Consider the following 15,437-nt stretch of genomic DNA (forward strand, 5'->3'; position numbering starts at 1 on the left):
ACAGTGTTTGGAGAGCTGCTCGACAGATGTGGTGGAAAAGAGTGTAAAGTGTAATTAAAAAGATGACAGTCTCATTGGTACTTACTACTACTTTGATACGAGTGTCAAATAGCAGTATATATTATGCACCTTATACGCAGTGGTGGACAGTAACTAAGTACATTTACTTGAGTACTAAACTTAAGATTGTATACGTTTGACTCCACTACCTTTCTAGGAAGCCACTCTTGGGACCCACACAAATATACAGTATTATGAATTAACCACTTCAAGATCAAATATAGTGGAAAATATCCAATCTATTATTTTTTAACCTTTCTGAAAATGTACTTGGTAATTTTATACTTTTGAATCCTTGAGTATTTACTTGAGCACTTAGTCCACCACTGCCATATACGGCACCGATTCAGAGGAAATGTGCTTTTTGCGCTGGGTCAACCATTTTGATGTTCTGCAGATGTTTTCCCCCAGTAATGGGAGGAGCATGACAGCACCTGATGGGATCCAGATTATCAGACACTTCCAGCATAATCCGCTATGTCTGCTCAGAACCAGATTACCACAAATAGCCTATAATAACAAGGCAAAAGTCCAAACGTGAACCACAAAACGAATCCCTCAGCAAATATGCACTGCAAAGGGTGCTGAGTGTGTGTGTGTGTGTGTGTGTGTGTGTGTGTGTGTGTGTGTGTGTGTGTGTGTGTATATATATATATACTCATATATGTATATACATACATACATGTATATATATATATATATATATATATATGCATGTACTTCATATATACATGTATATATACACACACACACACACACACACACACACACACACACACACACACACACACACACACACACACACACATACATACATACATACATACACACACACACACACACACACATACTTAAATATACACACACACACACACACACACACACACACACGCGCGCGCGCACACACGCGCACCCCCAGTATGCTGTATATCTATACTGTATATATATACGCATATATACAGTATTGTATTGTAATGCCGTATAATATGAAACAACAACAAGTAAAGACTATTTTATGAATCCGTCGTGGTTTGCAGATACAGTTTTTAATGTATCACAACAATGAGCAACAAACATACTTGATGAACTATTTCCAGAAGTTGTTCAAATACCATCTACAATAAACGTCATTTCAACTATGACAACAGGTCTGTGACAAAATAAAAAAAAGGTTTCAAAACCATGTTATTACCGTGGTACGGTACAGTTGAGACCTCAAACGTTACAGTAACAAAAACTAATGCGACTACTCTCTATATATAAAACATCAATAACATTTTTGGTTTAGTTTATTTAAAGTTTTAGCCATAGGGGCTTCTTCTTATTAAAACCTCAGGGTGCATTTCCTATGTAACCCAGATGTTGAAGAGTACATATTGTGTAGGATATGATTGCGCCGTGAAAATCCCTTTTGACATCCAGAAAAACAATTTCCAATTTTCAGCCTTTTGAAGGCTGTCCTCATAAACATGACACAATCCATCCATTTTTTTTAAAAAGTTCTTTTTTTTTCTCTTTTTGGCTGCTGTGCAGTTGCAATAACTATGTACAGTTACTATATTGTTTGGACCATCCTTTTTGTTGGTTTGTTAGCTTTTACCAGTCCTTGGTTTGTGGGGGGAAGCGTCTCCTGTCTGCTGCTAGCATCTTAGCACATGATGCTAGCTGACAGTTCAGTCTTTCGATGCTAGGGCCACAGAGCGGGGAAAAAAGGCAAAGAGCCAGTGTGGAGAAAAGCCTTTGGAATCAGGACAGTCGCTCGTGTTTGTACAATGGCAGAATTGCACCTTGGGAGGCCAGGATGTCTCTTAAGAAACACAATCGAAAAGTGTCTTCAGGATTTAAAGTAAAATGTTGAAATATTAAAAATCCAAATAAGGACATTTAAAAAGCTCACACGGAGAATTAAAAACGGACATTTTTGCGTTAAAACTTTTGAACACAACAAAAGAAAACACCTGTACAATAATAAGCATAAGAGGAAATGTTACTTGATTTCATCGTTTGAAACAATAACTAAAGCATGAATTGATTTAACCTGTCAAACAGTTGCATTACATGCTACTTGCTCATCTCAGAATAGGAAATACCAAAAGCAATACATTTTTGCATTTCTTCATATTAATAAATTTGTACCATGCACAGCCAACTACGAATATGTACAACAGCTTAGCTTTCTTTGTTCACAAGCCTTTTTCTTTCATACAAATATGCCTTCTGTTACTTTGGAATGAATCACACTTGGTTTCAATTACCAAACTAGAAAGTGATTCGTTAAACATTGAACACCCTTTGACAGCTTTCACATTCTTAGTTCCACAGCAAAAATAACAAAAAAACAAAACAAAACAAAGGAAAAGTAAGAGGAAAAATAGCAAAGCAAAGCGATTCATGGATCAGTATTTTTGTCTGGTAGAAAGTTGAGAGAGAGAGAGAGAATTTATGGCAAGCAAAATAACATTACACAGTAGCAGCAAAATGTTGTAAGGTAATACTTTGTGACGTTGTTTGAAGTTACTAAATGTGGAAAAAATTAAAAACGTCGACTTTTAATGTTAGATCAACAGAAGTGCCCAGAGAATGAATGGGGAGACGTGGACCTATGCACTAGTTGGCAGTGTATTATAGGTGTAACACTGTTATTAGTCCTACAAGCACATGAAAATGTTTCAATATACAAAACAAAATGCTGTTGTCCCCCTTTTTAAAGCAGCATACTTGCTAACTTAGCACAAATATTCATACCTTTTTTTTTTTTTTTTTTCTCAAATCATTTTGACCAACTTGTACCTTAACAGTTTCAAGTATACAGTACTACTTTCATGGATGCACCAATTGTTTAAATAGGTCAATAGATTGTTAGGCATCAATCCTGTAACAAATATGGACCAATATGCTGCTGAAATAGACACAAATAATAATTAAAACAAAAACACGTACGTACAAACAGAAAAAAAAAACTATTAAATTAACAAATGGCCTACCCAAAATAATAATAAAAAGACAAATAAAAACAAAATAAGTGCACTATAGTCCAGACACAAGCACGTACCGTTAACAGTACAGCAATTCACAAATGAAAAAATGGTATATTCACATAATCCTCGAGAGTCTATCAAAACTAGAGTTATTACCTCTTCAGAAAAGGGTGTGAGCAGAGGTAAAAGTGAGAAGGTAAGAGTTGGCACAGATTAGTATATTCTACAAGAAAAAACGGGGGGGGTTTGGGAAATAGATACAGCTTGTTGTAATACAAACTGGCAAAACACAAGGGGCATCATCATACACATTTACTTCACCATTCTAAATTCCCTCAGTGGCAAAACCATACTGTCTTGTGTAGGGCAAAAAAAACTAAAAGGATATGCACATCGTCCATTTGTAACAGTAATATTGTCTCTTGGTATTCTATACACATCAAGGAAATGCGTCCCGATAAAGCTTGACATGTTTTGGTTATAAGCCAAGTGTACCCAGGCTTGTTGCTGCTTTTAAACAAATGAGAAATGTTATGTTCTGACCTGAGAATTTAAAGCTACTGAATTACACCTATCTAAACTAAGAGAGATTCTCTTTGAGGGTTCTGGATCGTCATCCCATACAGTACATGCTAGCATTTGGAAAACAATCCAGCTGAGGTGCAATTTGCTATCGTGAGAGTTTTTGGCTTGAAACAAGCTCCCCCCAAAGGGAGCCTGTGGGATTTTTTTTCCTACTCCTTTGTTTTTTGTATACAATATAAGCTCAGTCAAGCATCTGCAACAGTTCTGTCCATAACAAAAATCAATCAATATCTTGCCAGCATATCAATATGGGAAAAACAATCCTGAGTCAATCATTTGGTACTGTAATTTTTTGGGTTAAGAGAAACTTTGGAACTGCAGTTTTAAAAAGTCTTATTTTTTTTTTCTTTTTCATTTAAGCAAGGGATCCTGTTTTTTTTTTCACTCCTACACACTGAACATATCCATTCTGATACTACTGAAGCTGGCGTCTAGGCCAGAGGCCGGCTTAGCCTTGACTTCCAACGCGTTATCTAAGTCATCCAGCTTCTGGCTTATTAGCTCATTGTCAGACTCGTCTGAACAACTCTCGGTGGGTAGTGAGGTTGGAACCCCTGAGGTGCTGCAGGACGTTGAGGTAACCGTTGAGGGCGAGGACAGGGGAGGGGGAGGGGAGGCAGACGGGGAGGAGGCTGAAGCAGCTTTCCGGGCCGTGGTGGCCTGGAACAGGACATTTGGCCAGGACTTCATGGACAAGCGAGAGAGATGAGGAAAGGTGTTATTAGAAGAAGCTGCAGACTGCGAGGTAGATGTGGTGTTAGGAGTAGGGGAGCAGACAGAGTGAGGTAATAATCTAGTATGCTCTTTGGCATTTCTCATTGCTTGTTTGATTGTTTTCTCTTTGTGCAAGCTCGACTGGAGGTGTTGGCCGAGTGCTTCGTTCCCGTTAACGACCACGCTGCAGGCGACGCACGTGTACTTGCTCACCGCCTTCCGAAGCACTGTCTCTTGCGGATCAGTGAAAGGATGTCCGAAGTAACAGAAGGACTTCTGGTGACGCACCACTGAGTCTTCGTCGGCAAAAATCATCTGGCACTTCCTGCATATAAACTCATGCTTGACGGACGGTACGATAAAAGCGTCTGGAAAGTCTGTGGTACTTTTGGTATCCGTTTTCGGTTCTTCTTTTGTGCTTTCTGTCGAAGAGCCTTTGTTGTTGTCATCCTTAGCTTCCATAGCTTCTTTTGGTTTGAAGGAGTTGGCGACGGCGGCGGCGGCGGCGCTCTGGACACTATGGGACGCCTTGGCGAGGGCTTGTTTCTTCTGCTGCTGCCTCTGCTGTTGCTCGAGCTGCTTCTGCTGCTGCTGCTGCTGCTTCTGCAGTGAATCCTGGAGGGACTGCTGGTACTGCTGATACTGCTGCAGGAGGGCCGTGGGCGAGAGGCTGGCGGCGGCCATGGCGGCCTGCGGGACGGCCGCCGGGCCGTAAGGAAACAGGCTCTCCATCCCGCACAGCGGCGGGAAGTAGCTCCCCGCCTGGACCCCTCGGGGCAGCTGCGGCGAGAAGCAGTTGGGGAACCCGGGAAGGAAGTAGGGCAGGAACTGGCCCCCCAGGAACTGGCTGGGGTCGGCGGCGGCAAGGGCGTTTTGAAGGGCCTGCAGCTGGGAGGCGTCCAGCAGAGCCTCACTTCCCGACTTCCCCTGAGCGGCACTGTGTTTCTCCCTCTTCTTGGCCATGCTGGGGGTCTCGGGGCGAGGCGCGCTCTCGCCTTCCCGCTCCTTGACCTTCATGTGATGATGCGGCTTGTCCCCTGGCTTCTTGCTGCTGCTGCTGCTGTCTCTCTCTGAATCTTTACCTTGCTGCTCTGTGTGATTAACTGCTGCCGAGGAGGGTGTGGTGGTGGAGGGAACAGGAGGAGGAGGAAGAGGAGGTGGAGGAGGTGGTGGAGGAGTCTGCAGAAGAGTCTTGGTTGGGGTAGTGCTGAGAGACATGGCAGGAGAGGGGGTGGCTGGTGTAGGGAACCCGAGCATGCCAGCACCAGGAGACGCTAAAGCTGAAATACAGTGGTATATCAATATGGAAATATTTAATATTCAAAATATGTATACCACCAAATCACTCTGGAAATTTGCTTGCATGACGAGATGGAGATGTTTCATTTATGATTGACTGACTCTTTACCTTTTTCTCATCTCTTATTCTTTTTTTTGTTATGGATCAAAACTGTCACATGCGCTTTATGCTAATATCATTAAACCAATATGGGAATATAGATATGCCAAACCTATGATAAAGGGAAACACAATGAAAAAACAAAACAAAAAAACAATGACATAGATGCAATTGTTATAGAAAAGTCTGAATGATCAATTAACAATCCAATTTAGATGTTGAATTGAGATTATGTATGCACTCGAACTGTCAGCACATGATTATTTTCCATATGTTCCAATAGTAGAAAAGAGGACTTTCTGCACAAATACCATTGTGACATGGAATGAACAGTAGTAGATAAGAGCAGAATAAAAAATAGTCTTTCTGTTTTGTGCATGTTAAAAGTTCAGTTCATAAAGCTAGTATACTTTTGGACTGTTTTTCACCTTTTGTCATACTAACTCACCGGGTGTGTTGGGTGGGAAAACAGGAAGTGACGATGGCCCGTTGACCCCAGGAAGCATGACTGGTGGTAAGCCAGAGATCCCTGGGTAGCCTGAGGGCAAGCTGAGGCCATGAAGTGCATTGTTGACGTCCATTGTAGTCTGGGCAGACAGCCCGAGTCCCTCGCCAGCCTTCTTCATGCGGTCCAGCTCCTGCTGGGCCATTAGCTGACGGACAGTGGTCGGTGCTAGGTAGTCCTTTTCTCTGTCCACCTGGTTTCCCAGGATTTCTTGCACTTTGGCGATGTGCTGTTTGGAGAAGATGTGGTCACGGACGGACATCCGTGCGGTGTACTTCACACCACACAAAGTACACTCAGGCCTGGGTCCGTCCGGCGAGCCTTGACTTATCATGAATGGCTTTCCGATGTTTATCTTGAATTTCTTTTCTTTAGCACGGGCGTTCTGGAACCACACTTGGACCACGCGCTTGGGGAGTCCGATCTCGTTGCCCAGCATCTCACATTCTTGCATTGTTGGGGTGCGGTAGTCACTGAAGCAAGCCTTGAGGACTTTCAGTTGCACGTTACTCATCTGAGTCCTGAAACGTTTGTGGCCCGGCCTATCCCCACCACTGCTGGATTTCCCAGACTTGCTGAAGGGGTTTCCCGCTCCAAAGGGACTAGGTGAGCTTGGATCGGCCAGGCTTGAAGTTTCACTCATATCATAGCTTTCGTCATACTCATCATCTCTGTAGCTGAAATAAGTGTCATAGTCTTTTCCAGAGAAGCTGAGGGCAGGGCTCACCATGCTGAACTGGAATCTGTCATCTCCCCCATCAGAACCCGGGGCTGGGTTGCACTTGCCATCACCCAGTTTGTCCCCCCCATTGGCTGTGAGGCTCTCGACCTCATTGTTGTTGCCCTCGTCTCCAGTCGTAGCATCGCTTATGGCTGTGTTGATCGATGATGTCTCATCAAAGTCCAACTTGAGGTCATAAGCACAGGCCTCAGCAGAATTCATGATCGCCCCTTCAGTTTCATCACAGTTTTCTGCTTTCACGGATGAAGGGCTGAAGAAGTTTTTTAGCTGCGTCTCAGATGGTTTCATTGGTGTTGAGGATGCAGTTGGCAGCTCATATTCCATTGGCTCAGTCTTAGTAGGCAGCTGTGGGAACTCAAAGAAATTATATTTATTTGGGCTTTCACCTCTGTCATTGTCTTGATTCATTATTGGGCTTGGTGGCAAACTGAAGCCTGCCTGTTTTGCCTCATGCCAGTGTCTAGACCGTATGTGGCTATCAAGAGCAGATTTAGCCTTGAATAGTGCTCTGCAAAAGGGACATTTCTTGTGGGACTGAGAGGGCCCAATAGCACGGAACTGGCCCTTTCTCTCTCTTGCACGAGTGTTCTGGAACCACACCTGCACAACTCTCTTTTTCAGGCCGACCTCTCGTGCAATGTGGTCCAGCATCTTTCGTGTGGGGTTCGAGTCCAGTAGGTATTTGTCATAGAGAACCTCCAGTTGTTCTGGTGTGATGGTGGTTCTCAAGCGTTTGTCTCTGTGTTGCTCTTCAATACTGATTCCGCCATCTTTATCAGCAGAGCTTTCATCTTTGTCGTCAAGTTTCCTCTTCATTGCCCCAGTGCTTGGGGCTGAGGCCAGACCTGAGCTGCTCTGACCAGGCATTTGGGAGAGCGCTCCAGACAGCAGCTGGCTAGCCATGAGGGGATTGTTGGGGTCAAATATCATGTAGGGCATATCAAGGGGCCGTTCCAGGAACTGTGAATGAAGGAACTGGTTTTGGGCAGCCAGGAAATGCATGTGCTGGTGCTCCTGCCACAGTTCCACAGTAGGGAAGGCAATCTTACATTGGTCACACTGGTACTGAAGCATCTGGTGAGGGAGGTTGTTTGTGAGCGAGGAAAGGGCCAGAGAGAGGGGGCTTGAGGGCACTGCAGCTGACTGTGGCTGTGAATGTGGTCTTGACATTTGCGACTGGGGAGGTTTCTGTGGTGGGGGCTGAGGAGTGGAGGCCTTTGACGGTCTAGGGTCTGGCAATGACTTCATCACTGGCGATGGGGCAGTTTCAGTCTGTTTAGGTTTAATTTCAGGGGGAATCTCAGGCTTGGGGGAGGCCTTACCCACGCTTGGCCGAGGAGAAGGCATCAGAGGAGAGCTTGAGCCAGAACTACTGGCAGTTACGTGGGTTTGCTTGGGAGGTTCTGGGGTTGCCTGGCTGGACTTAGTGGGGAGGTGGCTTTGCTCACCAGAGTCTATAAATTCCTCACAGGGCATCTCCTCCATTCCTTCCTCATCCTCGTCCTTGTAACATAGCTTCTTCTGGTGAGTGATAAGGTCAAAGATGCGCGGGAACACAATGTTGCACTTTTTACACTGGTACTGCATGTTGCTGGTTCTGATGTAACGTTCGTTAGTCAGCTCCTTCTTCTCGTTATCTTTTGAATCTGCCTGGTTCTCATAGCTCTTCCTTGCTTTCTGCCGGGCATTCTGGAACCACACCACAATGACTCTGGTCGGGAGGTTGAGCACGGTAGAGAGCTGCTCAATCTCATCATCTTTTGGGTAGGCATTGGTGTCGAAGAAGTCTTGAAGTACCCTTAGCTGGTAATCAGTGAATCTGGTCCTAGAGGACCTCTTATTCATAGTAGCGTCAGTTCTGTAGTATTCAAGTGTGTTATACTGTGACTCCATACGTATATCTTCCAAGGTAGTAATGGGAGGGATGCTAAAATTGTAAGGGGAGTCTTTGCTTCGCTGCCGCTCTTTGAAAAGGGTGTTACGGAACCAGTGCTTGATGACTTTCTGAGGCAGGCCAGACTTCTCAGACATCTCCTGAATCTGCTCTTCGTTAGGGGAGTTATTGATATCGAAATGGGCCCGAAGGATCTTCAGTTGGTCGTCAGTGATGCGAGTACGTGGGCGCTTGAACTGGGACTGGCGAAGGAAGTTTGGGTCGAGGCCGAGCTGCTGCTGGCAGAGCTGCGTGAGGTCCGAAGAGAGGGAGTCCATAGAGGGCAACTGGAAGGCCAGCTGATGCTGCAGTCCTTGCTGCTGCACTTGCTGCATCATCAGAGGAGAAAACATGGGGAGATCCATGGGCATCTGGAGCGACACTTGTGGGGGTGCAGGGGAGGCAGGCGGAGGTGGTGGAGGTGGGGGTGGGGGTGGAGGTGGCTGGGGCTGGGGTGGTGTCTGGTGAGGAGTCTGGTTTGAAACAGGAACAGGTGGTGGGGCCTGTGGGGTTTGCGGTTTGGTCATGGATGTAGAAGGAGGTGGAGTAGCTGTCAACGGGGATGGGGCTGGAGCGGGAGGCGGAGGTGGTGGAGGAGGTGGAGGAGGCGGCGGTGGGGTCTCAGGCGATGCAGGGTTTATAGGGTACAGCTTGTCATAGGCCTCCCTGTACTGCTGGGCAAACTTCTCCAGTTCCACGTATGGGAAGAACTGGCTGTGCACGTGCTCCTGGTGACTTTTGAGAATGAGCATATTGGAGAAGAGCTTTCCGCACATTCCACATTCAAGCTTATCTGTTTTTATTTCAACTTGCTCAACTCCATCTTTGTTCTTCCTCTGGTTCTTCTGTCTGTTTTCATTGTACTGAATGACCAGCTCAAATCCAAAGTTCTCTAAGAGAGCCTTGGCTGCGTTGCCTCGAGCTCCTGAAACAATGCGTGGAGGAGGAATGAGTGGCTCTGGGAACTTTGACTTCTTGTCTTTGTTGTCTTTTCCGCCATCACTTACTCCGTCGACTCCGTTCTCCATCTTGGCTCTGTTCTCCTGTTTCTCCAAGTGGTCCTCAGCCTCCCGGGACATTTGTATCTCAGAGACAAATACAGAGCTAGGCTCCATTTTGGGTTTGTGGCTCTGCGATTGCTGGTTTTTCTGTTGCTGATGCTGCAACTGGGACGCTTGCTGTTGTTGCTGTTGTTGCTGCTGCTGTTGCTGCTGCTGTTGTTGTTGCTGCTGCTGCTGCTGCTGCTGTTGTTGTTGCTGCTGCTGCTGAGCCTGTTGCTGTGCCTGAGCTTGCTGCATCTGATGCTGCTGTTGCATCTGTTGTTTAAGGTCTTCCAGGAAAGACCCGGAGAGGCCGGGCATTCCAAAAGCTGCTGCAGAGTGCAAAGCCAGCTCTGGGCTGAGGTTGAACTCTGCCCCCGGTATGTAGAAGGGGAATAGGAACTGGGGCTGCTGGAATTGCAGTAGTGACTCCGGGGTCATGCCGAAATGGGGGAAGAAAGCCGGGTTGAGGAACTGCGGCTGGAAGAACGCAGCCTGCTGCTGAAGCTCATGTTGAAGCTGCATCTGCAGCTGGGCTTGGGACTGCGCTGACAGGTGGCTCGTCTGGGCTGTGGCATGGTCAGTAGTGACGTTTTGCTTTGTGTTGCTGCTGCTGCTGTTAGCGTCTTTGGCTTCCACAGTGTTTTCTTTGTTAGTAGAGGGCGTTCCACTTCTAGCAGTGTCTAAGTTGTTGCTGTTCCCTTGTGCAGATGGGGCTGGGCTCTTTGCTGGCACTGGACCACTGATCCCGCTGCTACTACTACTACTGCTGCTGCTGCTTGTTTCAGTTTTGGCTGTTCTGGCTTTGGTCTGGTGGAGCACGGACCTCATGTGAATCTCCAGTGTAGAGCTTTGGCTGTAGGCGACGTTGCAAGTGTTGCATTTGAACGGTTTGTTGTCAACACTGTTGCCTGTGTCTTGGGGAACTGGGCTCGAGGCCTCTTGGAGCACCTTCTTCAGCTTGTGTAGATGGGAGACGGAGTTATAGTGGACCAGGAGGATGTTCTTCTGGGTGAAGGACTCCTTGCACACTGTGCACTTGTAAGGACGAGAAGGGTCCAAGAACTTCTCCATGGTGAAGTTGGGCCCCTTCCTGAAGGGCAGGGTCCGTTTTGGCTCTGCTCCCATGTCGTCCAGCAGCGAACTGCTGTCGCTTCCCGTGGGACTTGGTTTCTCCTCCTGGTCCATTTCGTCGTCTTTGTCTAAGTCGTGTTCGAAGGCCTGAGCTTCCTCCAAGGCCCTGGCTTCGCTCTCGGTGATGTCTCCGTTCAGCGGCAGACTCCCTATGAGCTGCTGCACCTCGGCCTCCGACAGCTCCGGGTGTCCATTCTCCAGGTGCTTCCTGAGGGCCAGGAATGTCCTGAAGCTACGCTGGCAGAGGCTGCACATGGTGGCCGCTCTGATGGCGTGGTACTGGGAATGTATCTGAAGCTTTTGCATGGTCTTGAAGGCCAGGCTACAGTGGTTGCAGCGGTATTTGTAGACGTGCCGGTCGGAGACAGAGAGCTGCTGCTGCTGCTGGAGTCTCTGCAGCTCGCTCACAGGGTCCTGCAGGGCGTCGGGGGACTTGCGGTCGTGTCCGAGACCACCCGCCCTCTTCCAGTCGGGGGCTTCCGATGCCTCCCTGGGGGGTTTGAGTTCTTCACCCTGAAGGTCCATATCATTCTGGTCTCGAGCGTTCAGTTCGTCCTTTGAGCTGTTTCCTAAAACAACAAGAGAACATGGAAGTCAATACAAGGCAAATGGAAGGAAAAAGAGAAACATCACGTGACCTTGAAATTATTATGTACTATTAAGTCTATTTTCAGTACAGATGCGATCATCAGGTTTTGGATTGGAACCTCTAATCTCCACGGTGGTAGGAAGGAACTTTACCACTCGAGCGCCCATGTCATAGGTATAGGCTACCTAACAAGAATAAAACTAAAGCTACAGAAAGCCCTATAATGTTTGGGAGTTTGATTTTAAGGTGGATAGTTGATTTTTTTTATATCAATGTTTCTATTAAAAAATAAAACAGATATTAAACACTATATATTCAATAATACATGTATAATATGTATGTGCATTAACGTCCTGTATTAGAATTAGAATGTATGCATCGTTATGTATGTACTGTATGTATATATGATATGTTATTCAAATGAGCCATATAATCAGCATTCGGGATTCATTAGCAACATTTTTGAGTGATTTTAAGGCAAGTCAATTCAAATATATCAAAAATATGACTCCATCTCACTTTTCAATATTATTTTATTGATTGATTTGCCTTAAAGTCACTCAAAAATGCTTTGCATTTCCAATGGAATTGGAATAAGTATAAGCTGGGTTGCAGATAATGTGTTGTCCTCACCTTGGGTCTTTGCAGACGCCTCAGACAGAGCAGCAGACGAGTCCATCATAGACAGGGCTTTGTCTGGTCCGGGCGATGGATGCGTCACGTTATTTGGTGGCATCGTGTCAGGTCCAACAACCTATCAAAGGCAAAAGAAAGTCAGAATTATCATCAAATGTGCTTAAAATGAATTACGTTGGACAGGTACGTCTATCAACAGCCAAAACACGTTCGAGGAGCTGTTGTACTTTTCCACTTTCTATATTCGCCAGCTCATTTTTGAAGAGCGGAATTGGCTCCTCTCGGAGGACGACAACTGTCAAGTTTATGACGGTTCCCCGAGGGAGCGGAGCGGGATCACTGCATGGGAAATGCTTTATGGGACTGTTCAATGTCTGGCCCTCGCCCTGAGCTAGACAGAGGGACCAGAGGGACGACTGGACACCACTGACAAAATTACTTCCATTTTTCATTTCAACATGCACACTTCTCAAAAGGACAAAGGAAAAAAAAAAGAACTTGGATAAAGTCTAAGAAAAAAAAAGGAGGGATTGAGGAGGATTAAAGGCACATTATACATTTTGTAATGTATGATTGTAGGTCGCAATATTCTAAGATGACACAAACGCACGCGTGTGCACAGTGGTTCTCATAGTGGGGTCGGGGGCCCCCAGGGGTCTTTGAGGGTGTTCCAGGGGGTTCCCAGCAAAATGTGTTAATATTGCATCAAAACATTTTTAACCACTTGAACTCTATTTTATACTTAAGCTATTCTGCGACGCGACGTGAGCTTGTAAATCAGCAATTTTGAAAACAATATTCAGATCTGGAATATTTGTTTTACATTTTTAACAAACACAAATCTTCTCTTATGGGGGGGTCCCTAGCACAAAATCTTTTCAGATGGCAGTCCGCAGCCAAATATATGACATGAGGTGTCTTTGATTTTCACCTATCCTCAACAGGTTTCTCCGTTTTCTTTATTTTCTCCTCGCTCTCCCTGCCCCCCTCCCCCCCCCAAAAATGATGGTGCTTGCACAAAAACAAAAATCCACCCACTTCTTTACACATTGTAAACTAAGACGATTCTGAGGTTTCTAACTCACGGTGAGTATGAGCTTCTCCACGCAGTCGGGTGCCACGCTGTGGAGGTGGGTGAGATGCAACTGCAGGTGGATCTTGTTGCTCAGGACGTCCTGGCACAGCGGGCAGCGGATCACCGGCTGCATGGAATGCTGCGACATCACGTGCAGCTGCATGCGGTTGGCGTCTTTACTGCTGTAGTTGCAGTAAGGGCACTGCTGCACCTGGGAAGAGAGGATATTGTATAACGTATCTGCATATTTCAACTTTGTAATGTTTTTTTTACATAAATTAATGGCCTACTTTATCGCACAAGAGTGTTGCGAAAAAAATGCAAAAATAGCCAATCTACAAGGCCACAACGCGGTGCATTGCGACATGTTGTGAGCTTGTAGATCGGTTATTTTTGCCATTTTTTGGTTTTCAATTCAATTCTGAAAGTGAAAGTGGTTACGTGTGTATGTGGGTTTTATAAATATTTGAACCAATGAAAAGTATTTAACAAGAGCTTGTGACTAAATAATAACTACATTGGATCCACTGGAACACAGATTCTTCTTCTTCTTTTTTTCCATTTCCTGAAAAGTAACGTTTTTGGACATACCAGGTTTCTGCCTGACATCGACGATATATTAATGGTGACATTAACGGCGAGGAATAAACACGACTAGATCGTAAGGCAGGCAGGGCGGATACAAGCAACGTGTCTCTCTCGCCCGTTATAGGGTTGAGGAAAATTACGACAAATCTGTGGAATTGAATGGAATTTTCCCAGAAGGGCTTTTATTTTACTTTATTGGAGACCCCACATTTAACTACCCAATCACCTCATCCTCCTCCCCATCCCCACGTACCACCCCTCCATCCAGACACAAAATGTAGATCAACCCCTGTGTTCATGTAATTCACTTAAGTCCCTCAACTCATGCAATTTTATAAGTAGGAAAACATGATTGGCTGGAATTTCTAATCAGTAGATTAAGAGATGACAAAGGTGTGCACCCTCCCAGGCACCGCCTTGCCCTCATTACAGGGAGTACTCTGAAACATGGCCGCCTGCCTTCCTCACCACCTGTCTTAATAGAATCCATTTCTGAAATGACTAAGTCCTTCCCCTGAAAAACGCAGGGCCCCAGAAACCCAGACGAGCTAATACTTCATAATCTAATTTAAAAACACATATAATTTAAAGAGATGCAAAAAGGGGAGACAGGCGGGGAGATGGGGGGCGGGTGGGGGGTGGGGGGGGGTTCCTAAGGCTAGAGCAGGTATTTCCACTTAAGAACACAAAGGCTAGCCGGCCGGCCGGCCCGCTCTGCACGCCCTGATGCTAAAGACTTCTGTCAGGGAAAGGCAAGGATTGGGGAGCAGTTTAACCCCTTCGCTGGATCCACTGGCGCCAGCGAATGCTAGATGCTTAGCTTAGCATTTCTTGGTTCTTGGTTGTTGATAAGCCTCTTTGCCATTAGCTCATCTTTTTTTACAGACTGCATGGAAAGGGCTCAGACTTCATTAGTGGACTTCATTAGTGCTTATGGAGGAGAAACTGCCTCATTAGCCATTAGCTTGGTGTGCCCGTGGACATTACAACTTTGGGGCGGTTAGCATAAAGCCACTAATTCTAAAGACTTTCACTGTTTTTTTGCTTTCTGACCAGACTGCGAGCATGTCAAAGGTAACAGTACAGACGATCATTTCTAATGGATTGGACACTTGCTGTGAGCCTTTCATAGACTTTCCTTTTCTTATCTATGACACATTCAATCCAAGCTTTTATTTTCTTTTAACGAATTCCACTTACATATGGTCAGAATACTGTGTGTACACTGTGAAATGATGAAATCTGAGTTTATATACTGAAACATTGTAACTGGGCAATTTAAGGGAAGTGCGTGCTCCGTTATGGGGAATTACAATTGGTGTATTTAAATATCACACATCTACACAGTACGTGCCTTGCTCGAGTTTCAGCAGTGATCTTGTGTGAAACAGCTGTAACTAAAGCCCCTGAGGATCATGTGTGTGCCCTCATGAAGTTATTAGCCATACCATTCTCTACC

The 15,437-nt window shown here is 45.6% G+C and overlaps 1 protein-coding gene across 2 annotated transcripts in view; it reads right to left on the bottom strand.

The window, feature by feature from the left end:
• Positions 1-1,087: 1,087 nt before the first annotated feature.
• Positions 1,088-15,437, bottom strand: part of zfhx4 (zinc finger homeobox 4) — a 135,899-nt gene continuing 121,549 nt past the window's right edge. The window contains exons 10-13 of one of the 2 annotated variants that reach the window (XM_084048052.1): positions 13,401-13,601; positions 12,313-12,433; positions 6,185-11,659; positions 1,088-5,611 (exon numbers count right to left, since the gene is read on the bottom strand). In XM_084048052.1, the coding sequence (XP_083904178.1) occupies positions 4,011-5,611; positions 6,185-11,659; positions 12,313-12,433; positions 13,401-13,601 (7,398 nt within the window). In that variant the 3' untranslated portion in view covers positions 1,088-4,010. Of the gene's footprint in view, positions 5,618-6,184; positions 11,660-12,312; positions 12,434-13,400; positions 13,602-15,437 lie in introns of both variants that reach the window. The other variant, XM_084048051.1, reaches the window with a different exon arrangement.

This window comes from Gymnoscopelus microlampas, assembly GCF_963454915.1.
Source record: "Gymnoscopelus microlampas genome assembly, chromosome: 22".
Taxonomy (NCBI): Eukaryota; Metazoa; Chordata; class Actinopteri; order Myctophiformes; family Myctophidae; genus Gymnoscopelus; species Gymnoscopelus microlampas.